This window comes from Ogataea angusta, assembly GCF_019207475.1.
Source record: "Ogataea angusta isolate 61-244 chromosome Unknown 61-244_NODE_2_length_1002155_cov_89.706849, whole genome shotgun sequence".
In the NCBI taxonomy this organism is placed as follows: domain Eukaryota; kingdom Fungi; phylum Ascomycota; class Pichiomycetes; order Pichiales; family Pichiaceae; genus Ogataea; species Ogataea angusta.
The window spans coordinates 663,070-681,373 of NW_025065216.1; the positions used below are offsets into that span (position 1 = coordinate 663,070).

General features: G+C 51.3%; 16 protein-coding genes across 16 annotated transcripts; 8 read left to right on the forward strand and 8 right to left on the reverse strand.

Moving 5' to 3' along the window:
* Positions 1-31: 31 nt before the first annotated feature.
* KL928_001212 (uncharacterized protein) lies at positions 32-352 on the forward strand (the record flags this gene model as incomplete). Its single annotated transcript, XM_043201553.1, has 1 exon — positions 32-352. The coding sequence occupies one exon, from the start codon at positions 32-34 to the stop codon at positions 350-352; it is 321 nt and encodes a 106-aa protein (XP_043061671.1).
* A 76-nt stretch (positions 353-428) lies between these two features.
* On the forward strand, positions 429-2,525 carry KL928_001213 (uncharacterized protein; the record flags this gene model as incomplete). The annotated part of the gene is made up of 1 exon (XM_043201554.1): positions 429-2,525. The coding sequence occupies one exon, from the start codon at positions 429-431 to the stop codon at positions 2,523-2,525; it is 2,097 nt and encodes a 698-aa protein (XP_043061672.1).
* Positions 2,526-2,672: 147 nt separating this feature from the next.
* On the reverse strand, positions 2,673-3,228 carry KL928_001214 (uncharacterized protein; the record flags this gene model as incomplete). The annotated part of the gene is made up of 2 exons (XM_043201555.1): positions 2,673-2,705; positions 2,803-3,228. 2 exons carry the CDS (start codon positions 3,226-3,228, stop codon positions 2,673-2,675), a joined length of 459 nt encoding a protein of 152 aa, XP_043061673.1.
* A 283-nt stretch (positions 3,229-3,511) lies between these two features.
* On the reverse strand, positions 3,512-4,612 carry KL928_001215 (uncharacterized protein; the record flags this gene model as incomplete). Its single annotated transcript, XM_043201556.1, has 1 exon — positions 3,512-4,612. One exon carries the CDS (start codon positions 4,610-4,612, stop codon positions 3,512-3,514), a length of 1,101 nt encoding a protein of 366 aa, XP_043061674.1.
* Positions 4,613-5,419: 807 nt separating this feature from the next.
* On the forward strand, positions 5,420-5,728 carry KL928_001216 (uncharacterized protein; the record flags this gene model as incomplete). Its single annotated transcript, XM_043201557.1, has 1 exon — positions 5,420-5,728. The coding sequence occupies one exon, from the start codon at positions 5,420-5,422 to the stop codon at positions 5,726-5,728; it is 309 nt and encodes a 102-aa protein (XP_043061675.1).
* Positions 5,729-5,771: 43 nt separating this feature from the next.
* Positions 5,772-7,259, reverse strand: KL928_001217 (uncharacterized protein; the record flags this gene model as incomplete). Its single annotated transcript, XM_043201558.1, has 1 exon — positions 5,772-7,259. The coding sequence occupies one exon, from the start codon at positions 7,257-7,259 to the stop codon at positions 5,772-5,774; it is 1,488 nt and encodes a 495-aa protein (XP_043061676.1).
* Positions 7,260-7,356: 97 nt separating this feature from the next.
* KL928_001218 (uncharacterized protein) lies at positions 7,357-9,432 on the reverse strand (the record flags this gene model as incomplete). The annotated part of the gene is made up of 1 exon (XM_043201559.1): positions 7,357-9,432. The coding sequence occupies one exon, from the start codon at positions 9,430-9,432 to the stop codon at positions 7,357-7,359; it is 2,076 nt and encodes a 691-aa protein (XP_043061677.1).
* A 92-nt stretch (positions 9,433-9,524) lies between these two features.
* On the reverse strand, positions 9,525-10,064 carry KL928_001219 (uncharacterized protein; the record flags this gene model as incomplete). Its single annotated transcript, XM_043201560.1, has 1 exon — positions 9,525-10,064. One exon carries the CDS (start codon positions 10,062-10,064, stop codon positions 9,525-9,527), a length of 540 nt encoding a protein of 179 aa, XP_043061678.1.
* Positions 10,065-10,529: 465 nt separating this feature from the next.
* KL928_001220 (uncharacterized protein) lies at positions 10,530-11,837 on the forward strand (the record flags this gene model as incomplete). The annotated part of the gene is made up of 1 exon (XM_043201562.1): positions 10,530-11,837. The coding sequence occupies one exon, from the start codon at positions 10,530-10,532 to the stop codon at positions 11,835-11,837; it is 1,308 nt and encodes a 435-aa protein (XP_043061679.1).
* A 108-nt stretch (positions 11,838-11,945) lies between these two features.
* Positions 11,946-12,764, forward strand: KL928_001221 (uncharacterized protein; the record flags this gene model as incomplete). The annotated part of the gene is made up of 1 exon (XM_043201563.1): positions 11,946-12,764. The coding sequence occupies one exon, from the start codon at positions 11,946-11,948 to the stop codon at positions 12,762-12,764; it is 819 nt and encodes a 272-aa protein (XP_043061680.1).
* A 15-nt stretch (positions 12,765-12,779) lies between these two features.
* KL928_001222 (uncharacterized protein) lies at positions 12,780-13,748 on the reverse strand (the record flags this gene model as incomplete). Its single annotated transcript, XM_043201564.1, has 1 exon — positions 12,780-13,748. One exon carries the CDS (start codon positions 13,746-13,748, stop codon positions 12,780-12,782), a length of 969 nt encoding a protein of 322 aa, XP_043061681.1.
* A 152-nt stretch (positions 13,749-13,900) lies between these two features.
* On the reverse strand, positions 13,901-14,539 carry KL928_001223 (uncharacterized protein; the record flags this gene model as incomplete). Its single annotated transcript, XM_043201565.1, has 1 exon — positions 13,901-14,539. One exon carries the CDS (start codon positions 14,537-14,539, stop codon positions 13,901-13,903), a length of 639 nt encoding a protein of 212 aa, XP_043061682.1.
* Positions 14,540-14,618: 79 nt separating this feature from the next.
* Positions 14,619-15,170, forward strand: KL928_001224 (uncharacterized protein; the record flags this gene model as incomplete). Its single annotated transcript, XM_043201566.1, has 1 exon — positions 14,619-15,170. One exon carries the CDS (start codon positions 14,619-14,621, stop codon positions 15,168-15,170), a length of 552 nt encoding a protein of 183 aa, XP_043061683.1.
* A 210-nt stretch (positions 15,171-15,380) lies between these two features.
* On the forward strand, positions 15,381-16,148 carry KL928_001225 (uncharacterized protein; the record flags this gene model as incomplete). The annotated part of the gene is made up of 1 exon (XM_043201567.1): positions 15,381-16,148. The coding sequence occupies one exon, from the start codon at positions 15,381-15,383 to the stop codon at positions 16,146-16,148; it is 768 nt and encodes a 255-aa protein (XP_043061684.1).
* A 63-nt stretch (positions 16,149-16,211) lies between these two features.
* On the forward strand, positions 16,212-17,708 carry KL928_001226 (uncharacterized protein; the record flags this gene model as incomplete). The annotated part of the gene is made up of 1 exon (XM_043201568.1): positions 16,212-17,708. One exon carries the CDS (start codon positions 16,212-16,214, stop codon positions 17,706-17,708), a length of 1,497 nt encoding a protein of 498 aa, XP_043061685.1.
* Positions 17,709-17,710: 2 nt separating this feature from the next.
* On the reverse strand, positions 17,711-18,187 carry KL928_001227 (uncharacterized protein; the record flags this gene model as incomplete). The annotated part of the gene is made up of 1 exon (XM_043201569.1): positions 17,711-18,187. The coding sequence occupies one exon, from the start codon at positions 18,185-18,187 to the stop codon at positions 17,711-17,713; it is 477 nt and encodes a 158-aa protein (XP_043061686.1).
* Positions 18,188-18,304: the final 117 nt, after the last annotated feature.

Genomic DNA, 18,304 nt, shown 5'->3' on the forward strand with positions numbered 1-18,304 from the left:
TTTAATTATTTATCTTAAAAATAATTAATTTATGAGTCTGTTTCGAAATCAGTTCGAGTTCCCCATCATACTGGTCAAAAACCTGCCGTACGATGTGAAGGCCGCTGAAATGTACGAGATATTCGGCAAGTTCGGCAACATCCACGAGATCCGGCTCGGCGCAGACAAGGAGCTCAAGGGACAGGCTCTGGTGGTGTACACCAACTACAAGAGCTGCCAGACAGCACTAGACAAAATGAAGGGTTTCAACCTGAACGGCAGGTACATCATCTGTTCGCTGTACCAGGTGGAAAAGTCCACAGCGATGGAGCTGCGCGAGAAGATGAAGGAAAACAAGCAGACGGACCAGTGAGCGGTTCCTGGCCCGTTTTTTGTACTCTAAATAATAATTCGCATTTAAATAAATATTTGGATCTATTATTTTTCGCATGTCGTTTGACGATTTTATGGACTCCCAAAAGGTGGTCTACGAGCTGAAGCCTGCCGCGCGTGTGGCGGTCCCGGACGGCCCGCTCGTCTATTACCAGGAAGGCGTGCCGACCGAATCCACGGTGCCCTTTGTTCGTCTGTTAAACGGTAACGAGCCCAGGGAGAACATGTACCGTCGGTACGAGCTCTTTGTCAGCAATTGGGCTAAGCAGTACGACCAGATCGTCCAGATTCTCGAGAAAAACGAAAAGAACATGTTTGTGGATCTGCAGCGGTACCTTTCGTCAGATGAAGATAGCACAGTGTTCAAGGGCCAGCCTATAAACCTGAGCACTGCCCTCTTGAACCTCGGGCCAAACATCTCCAACCACTCGCTGCTGCTTCACAATGTGTGGCAGAATCTGGTGGACGAAAGTCCGGACGCGATTGTGGTCCGTTTGAGCAGCAAAGTCTGCAGCACCGTCAGCTTCACCATGAAGATCCTAGCCTCAGATATCTCGCGCGGGCTCAAGACAGACCTTGGCCGCGCAGCCTCGGTGCCGGTGTCCGACTCGGACGACGACATGGACAGCGAGCCCGAGGACGAGGAGGGCCAGACGCGAACGATTGAGATGGACAGTCTGATGGAGAAGGTGTTTTCCAGGGATAAGCGGCTGATAGTGATGATTGAGGACGCCGACTCGTTTCCCACGTCGATCCTCACGCCTTTGATCAAGGTGCTATGGAACTACAACAACCAATACAGGTCCAAGATCAAACTGGTGATCGGAATGTCCACTCCGTTCGAGATCTTCCACGAAAAGCTACCAAAACTGACGGTCAGGTACATGCGGCCCAAATATTTCCAGATCGACAACACGGGCCAGGCAGTGAATGAGATCATGGAAAACGTGCTTCTCAACATCAACGACACGTACGACTCGCTGATTCTCGAGCCGCGACTCGTGCTCAAGTTCCTGGAGCTCAAGTCGAAAATCTCCATCTCGCAGTTTGTCAACAGCATGAAAGTCATCTACATGAGCCACTACTACAGCCAGCCGCTCAGCGTAATGTGGACTAACGACTTTTCCAAAATACAGCTCAACTCGCACCTTTTCGACGTGTTCAAGCGACTCCCGTCTGTTCGCAGGTACGAACAGAGTCTGGACGCCGAACAGGCTGCAAGCCTGCACAAACTTCTAGTGTCGGACAACGAGGCCGCGCTCGGAGACCTGCTGCGTCAGAACCTGAATAAACTCATTCACTGGCGCTACAAGATGAAGACTCTGGTGGATCTTCTGAATTTTATGCAGGAGTACTTTTTAGAAAAATCCATCTGGACAGGCAACTTGGATCTTTTCCGACTGATTTTCAAGAATGTGAGTTACGAGGAGGAGCACAGCAATTTCGAGAACTTCAATTTCCTCCAGCTTCTTTGGAAGAAAATCAGATCGTCCTCGTTGCACGATATAAACTCCTTCATTAAAACTGTGCGCGAGGACGCCGACTTTTGGCCGCTTTTCGCAAATGACGATTTCGAAGAGCTGTCCTCTGCGTCGCAGACGAAACGGTTCGTGGCTACGCTGAATAGAGCACTCCTGCGCTGTCTGGAGGAGCTGAACCTCAACAACATTCCGTTCAGAGAGATCTGCTGCGTCGATCTCTCTGCGCTGGATCTTCTCACCAACACGTTCAACCCCCAAGTGCGCGCAACGTGTATCGACTCGCTACTCAACTCCAAAAATTACCTGCTCAATACGGTGCATTCCGACCTGAGCCAGCTGGATCCGGAAAGTTCCGACATGAAACTCTACAGGTACCTTGAACCGTCCGTGATCGAATTATATAAATTAAGCCGAGAGGCAGGGGTCATCGCCAACGTCTATGACTTCTACCAGGTGTTCAAGAACTCGCTGCCGCGCGAGGAGCTCGAAAACGCACTGAGACAGAAGTGTCTGCAACCACAGCTGCCTGCAAAGATAGACGACCTGACTTGGGACAAGATGACCCTGAGCTGGTTTCTCAAGAGTCTCGCGGAGCTGCAGACGCTCGGGTTTGTCCGCGAGGTGAAAAACAAGAGCGAAACGCTCGAAAAGCTCATCTGGAAGGACCTGTGAGCCTCTTGAAGTATAGCGAAGTTCTCTGTATCGGCTGCGAATGGTGCGGCTCGCACGCCACCTCGTCGAATAGATCGTCGTAGTCCAAATCGAAATAGCTTTTTTTCTCGCTGCTGTCGTCACGACAGGAGAATTCCGTCCCAACAATTATGTAGCCCCGGCGCTCAACAACACGGGTCTCTGCGTGCTCGGTTTTGCCCGTCTGCTTGGTGATCTCCTCCAAAGTCTCTCTGTCCCTGAATGCGCTGCTCTTCTTGAGTTTGTTATCCTGGTTTACTGTGTCTTCGATGGATAATGCTTGGAGTGCTATTTTGTAGTCGTCAAATGCCGAATCTAGAAGCGTGGTCGCGTCGTTCGTGTCACCATCCAAATGCTCCAGAACCGTGCCGGAGTCCACCGTCGTGTTGGCATCTTCCGACTGCGACGTGTCGCTCTCGTCCTCGTATATCGTGTTGCGCTTGATGCGTTCCACTCCTATGTTTTCCTTGTCCTCTGTGGTTCGTTTGCCTTCCAACCTGTACATACGGCTCAGGGCATTGAAGTCGTCCATGTTCACCACCATGGAATGCCGCTTGTTGCTGGACCCGGCCTGAGACGGCTGTCTGCGCCGCTGGATCACGGATTCTTCCTCTGTCTCCTTCAGCTTGTTGATCCCTCTGATGGAGCCCCACAAAGAACGTCTGGCAGCAGAGTTTTTTGTCATGACTGTGTGTTTTCTGAACGCGGTCGATTTTGTGGTAGTACGGTTGCCGATTCAAGAATTTGCTAACCCAATTTTATCTTTGTAGCATCCCTATGAAGAAAACAATAGATTAGTGACTCGCCCTAAAAATTAGGCGTGCCCGGAAGAGCGCAGGGCCCGGCCTGGAATTTGTTTCGAAAGGGATTTTTCACTGTACGACACACCCTTGCACCGCATGGCATGGAGAAATATTGATGAAATTAGTATACATCTATGTATGAGAAGAGCCCAGCTCCTCTTGGCCTCACAGATTCACATCCAGAACAAGAGACACGTCGTCCACCTCCTTGTTGGCGAGGTCCTCCAAAAAAGGGAGCAGGTCCGTGAGCTCGCAGTCGTGAGTGTCACTGAACCAGCTGGAGATCGGAATCGAGTGCTGAGGATGGAATATGTACGACGCTGGCGAGTTGTCAATGATGATGAGGTCTTTCAATGGCCTTCCCATCTGGGATAAATTCTTGATGTAGTTTCCTTGGTAATTGTAGCAACTCTCTCGGAAAAGTCTGTGGTGGACAGACTTGTGCACGTCCAGAATGTCCAGCAAAGGGTCGCCGTAACGTGACACAGACGCGGTGAACACAACAACTTCGTATAGCTCTCCGCATCTTTTAAGAAACTCGTCAACTCCTGGCCGCTTGATCACGTACACGTTGTGCATCTGGTTTTCAATCTCCACCGGAATCACAAAATCCGAATGTCGAATGTATTTGAATGAAGAGTGCACGAGTGTCTCATCCAGGTCAAGCACAAGACATTTTCTGCCTTGCAAATGTGGAGGCGACGGGTCGAGCAGCCACCCCGATGAAGCCACCACCTGATCCGTTTGTATTCTGGTGAGATCCAGATCAACAAGCTGATCCTCCTCAAGCTCCTCCTCGTTGAAAACCGCGTCTTCCTCCTCATCTTCTATTAAGTCGCTTGCTTCAGACACATCTGACGAGGCATTTGTGTTTGCCGGAGCATCCATAGAACGGGGAACTGCCTGTTTCTGTAGCACCTGGGTCTGGTGGTCCGGAGCCTCCGCAATCTGATTCAGCGTATCGTCGTCTTTCGAACTGTCTGTATAATCCTTCAAGTCGGTTATTTCCGTCACTGCGTTTTGCTTCAACGTGGCATGCTCGTTCGGATCGTGCGCATTGGCATCCTGGGCAGTGGGTTGCCTGGGACGGTCGGCACTTGGCGCGTTCATTGATTTTTTCGACAGCTGTGTATTAGAAGGTTTGTTGTTCAATGCTCTCTGCAAATTAGATTGCGTTGCCGAAAGCTTCGGATATGCCACGACAGTCTCCCGTCTCTCTGTTTCCTGATTATCAAAACAGCAGAATATAGTCGACCAAAACGACATAACAGCTTTCACGCACTTGATGCTGCGGTGCGAAACTCTATTAAGCTCGGTGTCCAGAAGGAAAAGGTATTGGAATATTCTCCGCAAAAAGTTTGACTAATCCTGCTTTTAAACGAGCAGGAGAAACCGGGTATTCCGCTTGAAACTGGCCAACCTAGTGCCTTCTTTTGTTTTCAAAAAGCCACTTGTAGAGCGCCAACTGGTGTTGCGTTCTTTGACACTATTCTATTTTGTTTGGATATAATGCCTGTCAAAAGATCTTAGTCTCCTTCTTTTTGACCGCCTGTAGACAACTTCTTCCAGACTTACACCGTGCACGGCTTTAAGTCTGATAACCTATGATAAAAGGCACGGGCGCACTAACTATATTGCTTTAGACAAAACCAGTTTGCTAAATACAATTCTATCAATTATCTGGACTAATTGCCTTTTTTTTTAGTTTTATTAGAAAAACCAATTTGGGTACTGCACGCTGAGAACGAAACTTACCCGGAAGAAGCCGAGCCGGGTTCGCATGAGCCCCGACAGGTGATTCGTCTAGTCGCTTCTACATGGCCTTACTAATCCAGACTTCCCTCGAGCTGCGCAAATTCGCGTCCTTTTTCTAGCTGTCTGGCCATCCTTTACGTATTACAAATATTTGCTGACTAACTAAAATTCGCGCCTCCCCTATATATTTCAATGGTGTCCGCCAACGGCAAAATTTGAATGTTAAGTTTTCTGATACTTATTACACTTGTTTTCCTGGTGAATAAGATTTTATCTACAAATACCGCATCTGCCACAGGTCCAAACACATCACACAAAATGAAGGTCATCCAATCCGCCGACGAATTCAAGCAAGCCACTTCCGTGTCCAATCTCGTGGTTGTCGACTTCTTTGCTACTTGGTGTGGTCCATGTAAGATGATCGCTCCAATGCTGGAGAAATTCTCTGCCGAATACAGCAGCTTTGACTTCTACAAGGTCGACGTTGACGAGCTGCCAGAAGTCGCCTCTCAGTTCGACGTCACCTCTATGCCAACCATCCTCTTCCTCAAGGACGGCAAGGAGGTGAAGAGAATTATCGGTGCTAACCCATCCGCTATCAAGGCTTTCTTGGCTTCCCAGGCCTAAGTATATATTCACTCTAATGTATTCATACTGAGGGATTACACGCTCAAACTCCAACCTCCGCGAACAACGTGTCCAGGTCAAACTCCTTGGTCCATTCCTTGACAATTGTAGTCTGCTCCACCTTGGCCGGAGCAGAGAGACGGCTGACGCTGCTGATGTTCTTGGCTTCCTCGCGAGGCTTTGGAACAGTCCAGCCGATGATTTTGCCGTCTCTCCAGTCGTTCAGAATGGTCAGTCCGGCAGCATGTAAGTTCGGCACACCAAACTTGCCCAGACGGCCCTGTTTTCTCGCCACATGGATGAGCACCTGTTTCGTGAACTCGTCCAGGTCGTGCGACGGCAGAGGAGGCAGTTGGTACAGATTCTTGAAACTTTCAGCCATCTGCGAGTTCTTGGCCAGCCTCTTGAGCAACAGCGTCACTGCAGGCACTGGGTCGGTGATCTGCCGTGGAGGAATGGCATTGAGAAGAATCAGCTCGGCCTCCTGCTGCACCTTGCTCTTCTTCTTCGAGTCTGGGAACACGATTCCCGGAGAATCGAGGATCTTGAGCTTATTATCGATCTTCACCTCTCTGAGCGAGGTTGTCACTCCCGCCTGGTTTCCAACGGGACACACAGACGACGACCCGCCGTGTCTGGACGTCAACGCATTTATCACGGACGATTTTCCAACGTTAGGGTAGCCAATCACGCCCACCACAACGGCTCTTTTCAGGTTCGATTTTTGCGAGTACGATTTCAGGGCCTGCAAAAGAGTCGAGGCAGAGGCCGCTTGCGTCAGCTTGCGGTTAAACGATTGGGCGTTCGTGGCGGTGCTGCTTGCCTTGAGCGGAATAGTAGGGAAAGACTGTTTCAGATAATCCAGCCAGGACTTCAAGTTGTCGTCTGGGATCAGGTCGACCTTGTTCACCACAAATATCAGCCTCTTTCCTGAATTTTGTAGCACCGCCTCCTCCACTTTTCGCGAACGCGTTCCCTCTGGATCCCGTGCATCCAAGACATACAACACTACGTCCGACGCCTCAACCACAGACTTGAAGATTTTGTCAAATTGTTTTCTGGACTTCTCCTGCTGGCTTGTGTACTCCTCGTCGTCACTCAGCGTGATCTCGTACTCGTTCACCTCAAGCTCTTCCTCTTCCATTGGCTCTGCGTCCCCTTGTCCAGAAAACTCCTCGGCAGCTTTTTCGGCGGATTCCAGCAGCGCGGCCAGATGGTTGCCTCCATCTTCCTGCTCCTCGTCGTCCTCGCTCATCATTTCCTCGTCGTGCGTAGTCTCGGTCTTCTTCAGAAGTTTCTGCTTTTCTCTTTCTTCCTGCTCAATTCTCTTTGTAGTTTCAATGTGAGTGATAATTTGGTCTTTGTATGGGAAGCTAGCAGGGATCCCCAGGTCTTTTTTATGTCTCGATTTCCATGTAGGATCCTTCTTTGCCTGCTTCCTCTCCTTTCTTCTCTGCGCAGCAGCCTTCTTCTTGATACCTTCCCGCATGCGGGTGGTGGTTCTCTTTGAGGTCGGCTTTTTGACACGCATCCCTAGAGTCCTTGAATTTCTATAGATCTAAAATTTTTTTTCCCTGAATTTTTTTTTTATATCAATTATCGCGTCGATCGCGTCGATCGGCCAGCCCCTAGTCAGTGGCCTTACTTTTGATTAGTGTCTTGAGCTCCACCTGCGACCCGCTCGACAGGCCCAGGGCCTGCGGGAAAGGAACACCTCGGTTTGGAGAAGTTGACCGGTTGACGTATTTGTTGTATTTTTTGCTCATGAAATCAAAATGCAGCCCCTGTTTGTCCAGCTGAGCGTTCGATCCGATTTTACCAGGCAACGAGTTTGCGGACGTAGAGCGCGCAAATTGCGGGGTCTCAGATTGGATATCGGACAGATTCAATGTCGAGCGTGTTCTTAGCGTGTGAAAGTTGCCATTTTGCGGAATCGAGGCGGAAGAAGCGCGTTTTGGTAGCTTTGGCGTAAACTCGTCCGCGTACATAGTCGACTCCTCGTCGGCGACCATGGATGCGTGTCTGAACGACTTCAGCTTGCTGCTGATTTTGTTGGAGCATTGTTGCTGGAATCTTCTAATTGAACTCGCCTGGACTCCGCTCAGTCCTTTTCCCGATAAAAATTTGGAGTGAGTGAACTTCTTGGTGAAGAAGCCATACCCTAAGAATGCCAACAGCAAAACTCCGACCATCATTGCAAAGTAACCGTTCAGCGAGTCCGTCGTCGCTACGCCAGGCGTGGGCTTAATCGCGCTACCGATCGCCGTCTGCGCACTTTCTCCTGGTATCACTCCAACAGGAACACCATCGTTGGACGGGACCTGCGACGAGGCATACAAAACAATCTTTCCCAGCGTCCACGAAAGATCTGCTCCGTCAATCTGGTTTGCGCTTTGAAACGGAATATGCTCCGTGTCCTGCTTGTTGAGCTTTTCCACTTCTTCTTCGGACAGATCGCCTGTCTCAAACCCGATTCTCGGCAGCCCAAAACCCTCGTGAAGCACATTTACCACCCAGCTTGCCTTGAAACACGAATCTCTGAGGATAGCCTCTGGGATGTTGCTTCCGTACTGCTTGTTTTTGAAATTCAGCTCAATCTGCTCCCAATCCTGCTCGCAGAACTCTTTAAGTCTCTCCTCAAACTTTTTGAAATTATATGCTCCTCCCATGTGAAACACATCGTTGGCAGTGTACCAGTACTCGCTCACCCCGATAAACTTGTCCTTTTCGAAGTCGATTGTAGGAGCGTGCACCCCATTGAATAGACACGGATCTTCCTTACAGGGCAGGTGTTTCAACAAAAGCGGATACACGTGTTTCATGCACGTTTTGTAGTCTCCCAGACCGGTAATCTCGTAGGTGATGCCGTTCAGCTCCTGTCTGATCTGCATGTTTTTGGGAGAACATGGATCGAAAATGTCGTACTTGCTGTCTCCATCCTTGTCGTAGTTCACGCCTTCCGGAAGAGCTGTGATCAGGTTCTTCAGATGCCTCTTGCGGGCCTCGTTTGCTCCAAATCCCAGCCATGTGGACACAAACACGGGCCAGCGCTGCATTTCTCCGTTCACGTTTCTCAAACTCACCTCGTACAGATCGTCCTTGTGCTGCTCCATTTCCTGCACATCTGAGGGAACAAACGCTATCTGCGTGGATGCCCCGCCCATATCCATAAACCCGTAGGAGTCGTGGTCAGAAATTGGGATCTTTGGATCGTACTGATTCAGCTTTCCCTTCAGATAGTTGAGTCCGATCCAGCCATATAGTCCCTCTGTCTCGCCGTCGATCACCTGCACGTGGTCGTCGCACCTGCCTATTTGAAAATGTGTCTCCTCCTTCAGCGCCTTGCACACGTTTTCCAGCACCTTTTCTCGCTGTTTCTCAGGAACAAGTCGCATTCCTGCCGTGGCCTGAACAAAGATGGGGGTGGACTCCAGCTTGTCCTCTGGAACAATCTGCTCCGCATACTTAATCAACGGCTCGAAATGGTCCTCCCACACGTCCTCAGGGTGGTCTGCAAACGTCGAAAGCCCCTTGTTGATCTTATAGGTCCACTTGTCCTCCTGCACGATCTGGGGCACAGACGACAGAATGGCGGCGTCCTTCGACTCGCTCTGAAGACCAGCAGGGTCTTTCCATTTGTATATTTGGATCCGCGAGCCTGAAGACCCTGAATCCACAACTATCCCGTAGTTGTCAGAAACCATGCAATAAATTAATAACAAATAATTACAAAATCAGCTACAAATTATTCCCAAAAATCAGCTACAAATAATTTACCATTCATATCTCATTACAGCTATTCACGGAAATTCCACAGCCCGTCTCCAAGGTAGTGGTACAGCTCAATACCTATGTCTTTGTTGACGCTCTTGATTTCGTCCGTGCTCATTAGCAGCTTGCCCACGGCCAACGCATGCTCCTTCCCCTCGGCGTAGACCACCACAGTGGTGTCCTTTGGAATATCCTCCTCGGGCAGCCAGCCTCCTTTGGAAGTCAGTCCAGGACACATAATATTGGCTCCCGATAGCACGAATTTGATCGCTCCCCTGTCGACCTGGACTCTAGGAAATAAGGTAGGGTACTTGTGCACGAGCTTGAGCGATGGCAGCAACTCGTCGAATTTCTGGTAAAACAGCACCTCTCCATCGACTAAGTAGAGCTGGATTTTGTCTTCGCATTTGTAGTGCTGAACGGTGGACTTCTTGGGCACGAGCTCGTCGATAATGGGCTCGAATCCGGGATACTGCTCGACAAACCTCGTCTTGAGGCCGCGCTGCACCGAAGACTTGACGTTCGACCGGGTGTGGACGTCTTCTTTGGAGAATTTCTTGAACATAAGGGAAATAAGAAGCGAGACAAAGTAAAAGTGAAAAAAAAACACAGGTTTCGACGCTGTGCTTATGCGTCGATCGACGTGGAACGTGCGTTAAGGGGTAACTCTCAGCTTGCCGCGAAAGGGGTCTAACGGGCTGACAACATGTCGCAGCGGTCAGTCAAGGGTCCACCACCGCTTCCAGTGCACACAGCCCCCTTTTTGTGCCGATTTCCAACATTATTCATTAACGCTTCGCGTCCGCTTAGCACACGAAAAGATCTACAGAACGAAAAAAAATTAGACAACTAAACAGAAAGCTTTTTTATAAACTCAGCGGCGATCAGCTTTTTGTATCACATTTTTGCTTTCGGCTGTTACGAGAACATACAAAATTGCAGGAAAGAGCGGCCGTTTCTTTGTCCCTTTTTCAAGAACCGAGTTTGCTTGATATTTAGTTGAAACTCGCCACCACATTCTCTTAGTGATATGAGCAAAGCATCGCCTTACAGAGGCATCAACTCGACGTCGTCGACGTCTCCAAAGTTCAAAAAGCTGTCCATTTTCGTGGGGTTGCTGCTGGGTCTGATTCTGTTCAAGTTCTCCACCAGTTGGTCTATCAACACGGAAGACAAGATCGTGTCGGAGTACCTCAACAACTTCTACAAACTGAATCCGAAATTCCGCGGTGCCAACCCGTACGATGCCGCGGTGACTGCCGAGAGGCTGGCCAAGTTCTTCCCATATGACAACAGTGCCAGAAGAATCGAAAAGAGCATCTGGCAGATGTGGAAGGTGCCATCCACCGACCCAGACTTCCCGCACAAGGAGCTCGTTAACAAGTGGAAAAACGAGAACCCCACCTACAAGTACAACCTGCTGACCGACGACGAGATCTTGGAGATCTTGAGAATCCGGTTCAAAGACACCGTTCCTGAGGTGCTCGAGGCGTTCGAGATGTTGCCAAACAAAATCATCCGGTCCGACTTCGCTAGATACCTGCTGATTTTCCTGAACGGCGGTGTCTACGCAGACATCGACACAGACCTGCAAAAGCCAGTCGATACGTGGTTCGACTCCGATAGAAACGTGGGATTTGTGGTTGCTGTCGAGGAAGACATCAACGTGGAGAACTGGGAGCACTACATGACCAGAAGAATCCAGTTTGAGCAATGGACATTCAAGGCCAAGGCAAAACATCCTATTCTGAGAAAGCTGATTGCAAAGATCGTCGAAACCACCTTCCAGGCCAAAAAGAACGACAAACTGCAGGCTTACTACAAAGATTTCAAAGGCGTCGACAGATGTGCTTCCGTGGATATCATGGTGTGGACCGGTCCTGTTGTGTGGACAGACACCATCTACGCGCACCTCAACTCGATCCCAAGCCCTACGATCGTCGACATCGACCACCAAAGAGACATTGCGGGAGAGCTGTATGGTCCTGAGAACGGTGAAGGAGACGTTATTTCGTGGAGATTCTTTGCTGGTCTAAGAGCTCCTGTGATGATCGACGACGTGGTGATCTATCCGAGGGCCTCCTTCAGAGAGGACAAGGAGAACAATTGCGGAAAATACTGCTATGTCCACCACCACTTTGGAGGATCGTGGAAAAACAACGGAAAGGGTGAGATCAAGCCTGGCATGGAGGGATACGAAGGAGAGGACCCGAATGAGGTGGAAGAGCTCAGAAAGAACGATGTCAGCAAGAGGGACGTTATTCCTGGCGAGTCTAAGGATGCTGCTCCGGTGAAGAAGCTTGCCAAGAGATGTGCGTACCCATACACTCCTTACTAGGTAAGTAGTCGAACATTCTAATCAGAGACGGATAGCGTATTACGTAAGCCGGAGAAAAAATACACATTTTTTAGCCAAATACCACCAAAAAGTTTTCCATCAACGCACATGTACAGTTTAATTTTCAGGCGCCTGAACTCGACGGCTGCGCTGCCGGCCGTGTCGAGCAGACAGCTGATTTCGCCGATGGCTATTCCAGCCCTCAAAAGTGTGGCTCCGCTCCCTTTCAAGAGCCCAGAGGCCAAAAGACAGCGCAAGAGACTCCTCGACAGGCCGGGTCTGATCGGCGTCAAGCGCGGCATGACGCAGTTCTACAGCAGAAACGGTGACCGCGTCCCCGCCACTGTTCTGGAAATCGACCAGGTGGAAGTTGTTTACAACAAAACTCTCGACAAAAACGGCTACTACGCTGTGCAGGTTGGATACGGACACAAGCTGAAAAACCAGACAAAGGCCATGTTGGGACACTATAGAAACGCCAAGGTGTCGCCCAAGGAGACGCTTGCTGAGTTCGAGGTGAAGGATGAGAACGGACTCGTTCCTGTTGGCTCGCAGCTGAAAGCAGATCATTTCAAGCCAGGACAGTTTGTGGACGTTATTTCGAAAAGCAAAGGTAAAGGGTTTTCTGGTGTGATGAAAAGATGGAACTTCTCGGGTCTCCCGGCCACGCACGGTACGTCTCTGGCCCACAGAAGCGCTGGTTCCACCGGTATGAACACCACGCCTGCCAGAGTGCTGCCTGGCAAGAAGATGGCGGGACATCTGGGAGACGAGTGGAACACGATCTTTAACCTCGAGGTTCTGGACGTGAACGCTGAAAAGGGCTACATACTTGTCAAGGGGTGTGTTTCTGGCTCGAACGGGTCGTACGTGGAGATCAGAGACGCTCTGAAAAAGTATGGGTCGCATATATTGCAGGATAAATAGAAATCAATGTACATATCAGATCAGAAACTCTGTATTTTTCTCCACCACCGCGTTCACCACCGACACTGGGTATGCTGGGCCGTGTCCGTGGCACACTTCCGCGCCTCTTAGCTGGCTGATGATACCTGGAATGTCCAGGTTTATGTCCTTTTCGGACGCTATGTCGTTCAAATAGTCCCAGACAGCAGCCACGGTGAGCACTTTTTCGTTGTTGTGGTTGTATGCCTCGATGCTGTACGGAACGCCGTCCACCATCGAGTGCGGGATTCCCGCGGCAGGCGCTTCAGGGGCCGACGTCCGCACGTCCACCACCGACTTGATGAAATCTTCTCTGGTCTGGGGAAAATCGTAATGACCCCGCGTCGACGAGTGGCTTTTTGGCAGCGCGGGAGTCTCCATTTTCTGCAGCATCTCGTTCTCGATGCCCAGCAGCGTGTTCTTCTGTTTCAGTTGTTCGATCTCCTGTAGAAGCCGCTGCCTTTCGCCCTCCGACTGGCTCAGCTTAGCCGACAGCTCTTTAAGCTTGATTTCCTTTCGCTCTCGGAACGCTCTTTGGGCTGCACGGTTCTGGGCTTTGCGCTTCTCGGCCAGAAGCGCTTCCTCAGACAGCGGCTTGTGCGTGTTCGAGGACTCGCTACTAGCGGACGAGCCCAGCCGCTTGGACTTCTTGGTGGTGCCCGGGAACACTTCCTGCCACAGTCCGTCGCCCACGTCTTTCCTGACCGCCTCCTCTGCCTTGTCGCAGCTGTCCGCAAATGTCGCGTTGTGCTTCTCGGTCAGCGGAGAGACGTAGCCGTGGTGGGTACCATTATTCTGGAACTGCTGCTGCTGCAGAATCTGTCTGTCGAGCACCTGAGGGCTCTTGTACTCTGTCTGGTCCGTGCCGCCCCGCAAGAGAGGCGCTGGGAAAGACCCGTGCGCCTCGATGTTGTCGGAAAGGGGGTACTGGCTCCAATATTGCGAGGTGCCTGAGTCGACATTCATTCTAGTTAAATTAAATTATTTCGCGATACAAATGGAATTTCTAGAGCCCATGCAACCACCAAATAATAAATGGCACACACAACGCGGATGTGCATTTGTCGTCTGATTCTTCGATTTATCATCTATGTACAATCCGCTACGTAGAGGCGTCACTATTTGACCTTCTTGTCCTTCAGCTTGATGGTCTCGCCGTTCAGATACACTCCCTTACCCTTGTATCTCTCTGGAGGGTGCATGTTTCTCAGACTGGCAGCGAAGAGATTCAGCTGCTGCTTGTCACAGCCTTCCAAGATCAATAGGGTCTGCGTGGGAGCCGTGACCGTAATGCCGTCGGGAATCGGAAGCCCCTGCAGATCGCACTTTCCGATCTTCATCTTGACCCACTTGACACCGTCCACGTCCTCCAACATCGCACGGTAGCCGGTGCCCTGGAGTTTCAGTGTAGAGGTGTGTCCCTCGGTAACACCAACGACGCCGTTGTTGAGTAGAGCACGCATGGTTCCCCAGAGCTGTTTCTGGAGCTTGTCCTCTGGCTTTTTGACGGTGACGGCGGCCCTGCCTCCAGAGCTTTGCACTTGGACAAACTCTGGCAGCGCAAGGTCTATTTTTCCTTTGGGTCCCTTCACCGTGACCACTCTGTCGAGTCTCATGGACTTGGCTCCTTTGGGCACGAACTTCGGGACGAGCAGGTTCATGAACTCAAACTCCACCTGTGGCGGTATCACGATGGGCGCCGAGCCGATGTGGGAGAGCACAGGTCTGAGGCTCGAGAACCGCCGGACAAAAGACATGGTGATAAAAAATGATTATTTTGAAAAATACTTTGGTGTATGGATGAAAAAAAAAATTTAGACAAAAATATTATAGATTATGGTCAGGAAGCTAAAGCACCACGAGCAACGGCTGCTCAAAAAGGTCGACTTCCTGGAATGGAAGCAGGACCAGGGACACAGAGACACGCAGGTGATGCGAACGTACCACATCCAGAACAGAGAGGACTACCACAAGTACAATAAGATATGCGGAAACATCAGAAAGATCGCACACAAGCTCGCCCTTCTGCAGCCCAACGACCCGTTCAGAATCAAGCACGAACAGCTGCTGCTGGACAAACTGTACGGGATGGGCGTTCTGGCGACGAAAAGCAAGATATCGGACCTCGAGAACAAGGTGACCGTCAGCTCGTTCTGCAGAAGGCGGATCGGAGTAGTGATGTGCCGGTTCAAGATGGCCGAGACGATCTCGGACGCGGTCAAGTTTGTGGAGCAGGGCCATGTGCGAGTTGGGCCTGATGTGATCACCGATCCGGCGTTCCTGGTGACGAGAAACATGGAGGACTACTTGCAGTGGACGGACAGCTCCAAGATCAAGCACAACGTGCTCAAGTACAAGAACAAGATCGACGATTTCGACCTGAGCTGAGCTGCACGCTGCGTCGATCTTTTTTCAGCATAGATAAATCGAGTTCGCAGCAATCTGGGACGATCCCACAGGAGCTGACCCAGATTGGGAAATTTACATGTAGGGAAAAAAAGTTACAAGGTCTTATATAAGACACGGCCCAATCGACAAGGCGTTTGCAGCTTCTTGTCGTTTCGAATAGTGTAGAGCAAGAACGCAGTTCCTGGCCGTATGTTGTGGTATATTTGGCTGACCTTGCTACTGAGCAGCGTGGTTTCTGCGCAGGTGCCGGAGCAGAGCGACGATTCAGATCAGGCTTTGGCGGAAGAGTTGCTCCTCAGCTTCGACTCGTACGAAAATGACCGCATCAACGTGTTTCTCAACACCTACACGGTGGAGGACGACGACGAGTCCACTGCAGAACGACCGGACGTTTTTGGCCGTCTGGAAATCATGGTCAAGAAATACGACGCAAACCGCAAGTTGAGCAATATTTTGCACCAGGAGCTTATCTACAATTTAAGCTCGGCAGATCGCCTTCCGCAGAGCGATTTCGGCTGGTTCCGCAGCAACAGCCGGTCTGTTGACTACGTCCAGATGGAGCCGGTTCGGATCAACAACAAGGTGTACGACTATAGGGACGGCCAGCTGGTGAACGTGCGGCTGCTCTATTTCCAGCTCGTGCACTTTGGCGTCGAGACGGCGTTCGTGGGACGCAAGTTTCTGGTCGTTGTGAAGTATCTGGAGGACGAGATTTTCCTTGTGAGCGATATGGAGCCGGACTACGACGAGAGCAAGGGCTGGACCCGGTTTGTGCAGCACAACGAGTACTGGATTATTTCGCTGCTCTCTGTTCTCTTTCTTGTGCTCTCGCTCATCGCCATCTATCTGCTGGTGCTTTTCAACAGCAGACTGGCCGACCGTGCGAGCCGGCGTAAGGGCCGCGACTGGGTCGAGGACGAGAAGGAGCGCCTAATACGCGAGTTTTTCAAAAGATGATACGGGCGATATATTTTGGTAACTAAAAATGTATGGAAGCGAATTTATTTTTAGTCCCAAAATATGTCTTTAGTTGCTCTAGAAGAAATACCCGAGGCCGTGAACAAGCTCCGGCTGAATTTCGCTGCTCGTCCGCGCAAGTCGCACGCCTTTGTAAGGGCACAGCTGCTTTCCCTGAAAGACGCCCTCCAGAAACACCAGGACAGCATCGTTTCGGCACTACTCCACGATTTCCACCGTGCGCCCCAGGAGACCCTGATTGCCGAGTTGGGCCCGCTGCTAGGCGAGCTCGCCTACCTGGCTGGCAACCTCTCGTCGCTGCTTGCTCCGGAAACTCCCGACTCGATGCCCCTAGCGTTCGGCGTCGCTTCGTGCAAGATCGAGAAGGAGCCGCTGGGCACGATTCTGGTGATGTCGCCGTTCAATTTCCCGCTGCTGCTCGCCCTGAGCCCGCTGGCAGGCGCAATTGCAGCCGGCAACAACGTTGTGCTCAAACTGCCGGGCGACAGGTGTCCTGCGTTCTGCGAAGCGCTGTCCCGCGTTCTTGCCGAGTCTGTGGATCCGGAAATTCTCGTGTTGGTCAATGGCGGTCTCGAGGAGGCCCAGGCGGTGCTTGAGCAGAAATACGACAAGATCGTATTCACAGGCTCCACCGCGGTGGGGAAAATTGTGCACGCCAAGGCGGCCGAGTCGCTGACCCCGACGCTGCTGGAGCTGGGCGGGAAATCGCCAGCGTTCGTCACGTCTGGCTGCTCAAACATCCAAGTAGCGCTCGCACGACTTCTCTGGGGCAAATTTTGCAACGCGGGCCAGGTCTGCGTGGCGCCCGACTACCTGCTCGTCGAGGACTCCGTGTACGACAAAGTGGTGGCAGAAATGCTGGCTGTGCTGCAAAAAACGTACCAGGTCTCGGAAACCTCAGACTATACGCATCTGGTCAACAGCAGCTCGTTCAATCGTCTGGTCGGCCTGCTGGACAAGACACGCGGCAAGCTGCTGTTCGGGGGCGCGCGAGACCCGGAAACAAATTTCCTGGCCCCAACAGTGGTCACGGACGTCGACTGGGACGACCCGTTGATGCAGTCTGAGATATTCGGCCCTATTTTGCCGGTGCTCAGGTACTCGTCGCTGGCAGAAGCAGTGCAATGTGTCCAGAAGTACCACGACACCCCTCTGGCCACGTACGTTTGCTCCGACAGGCAAGAAGAGGTCCAGCAGGTGGACAGTATTCGGTCTGGAGCTCTTTTGGTCAACGAGACACTGGTGCATGCCAGCATCCACACGATTCCGTTTGGCGGTGTTGGGACGTCTGGAACGGGCAATTACCACGGCAAGTACTCGATCGAGTCGTTCACACACAAAAAGGTGGTTTTCAGGCAGCCGTACTGGTACGAGGTGGCCCTGAAAGACAGATATGCTCCGTACTCCAGTGCCAAGAGCAATTGGCTCATGTTTGTCTACAGACTGCCGGGCATCAGGAGGGTGCGCTACAGCGAGCTGGCCACGGTGCTGGCTGTTCTGCTGGCCGGGCTCGTGGGCTATTTTATAGGAAAGCGCTAGTGTCATGTATTTGCGTCGTTCATGTCGATATCGTCTAAGTCGATGGTTTCCGGGATTTTTTTGTCTTCTTGCGGCGACTCCTCACGCCTCTCGGGCTCGTCTGGCGGGACCTCGATGCTCTTGAAGTCTGCCAGTTTGTCCAAGTACTCGATTTCCTCCCTAAGCTTGGCGTCGTTGACCCAGACAGACTTCTTATTTATTTGAACCGGCAACAGGTCGAGCTCGCCCGTTTGCGACGTAATCTTGTTGTTGATGGTCTTCACCTCCCTGCTTAGACTGACAGCGGCGTGGCTGAGGTCAGAGTAGAAACCAGAGGCGGCGGTCTTGAATTCGGCCTCGTTCGCGACGCCGGCCTGTTTGTGGCTCTTGAGCAGGTCGAGCGTCGTCGACAAGTTGTCCAGCATCGACACGAGCCGGACGTCGACCTCCTGGAGCGCGTCGAGTCTGGATTGTATGTACGAAACGTCCCTTCCCGACATCACCCGTGCACCGGTAACACCAATGGTGTAGAGCTTTATATTTTCCAAAAACTTATCGAAGTTAGCAGTCACAGATGCACCCTCGCACCGCTCCTGGTGGCCTGGGGCTAACCTTGA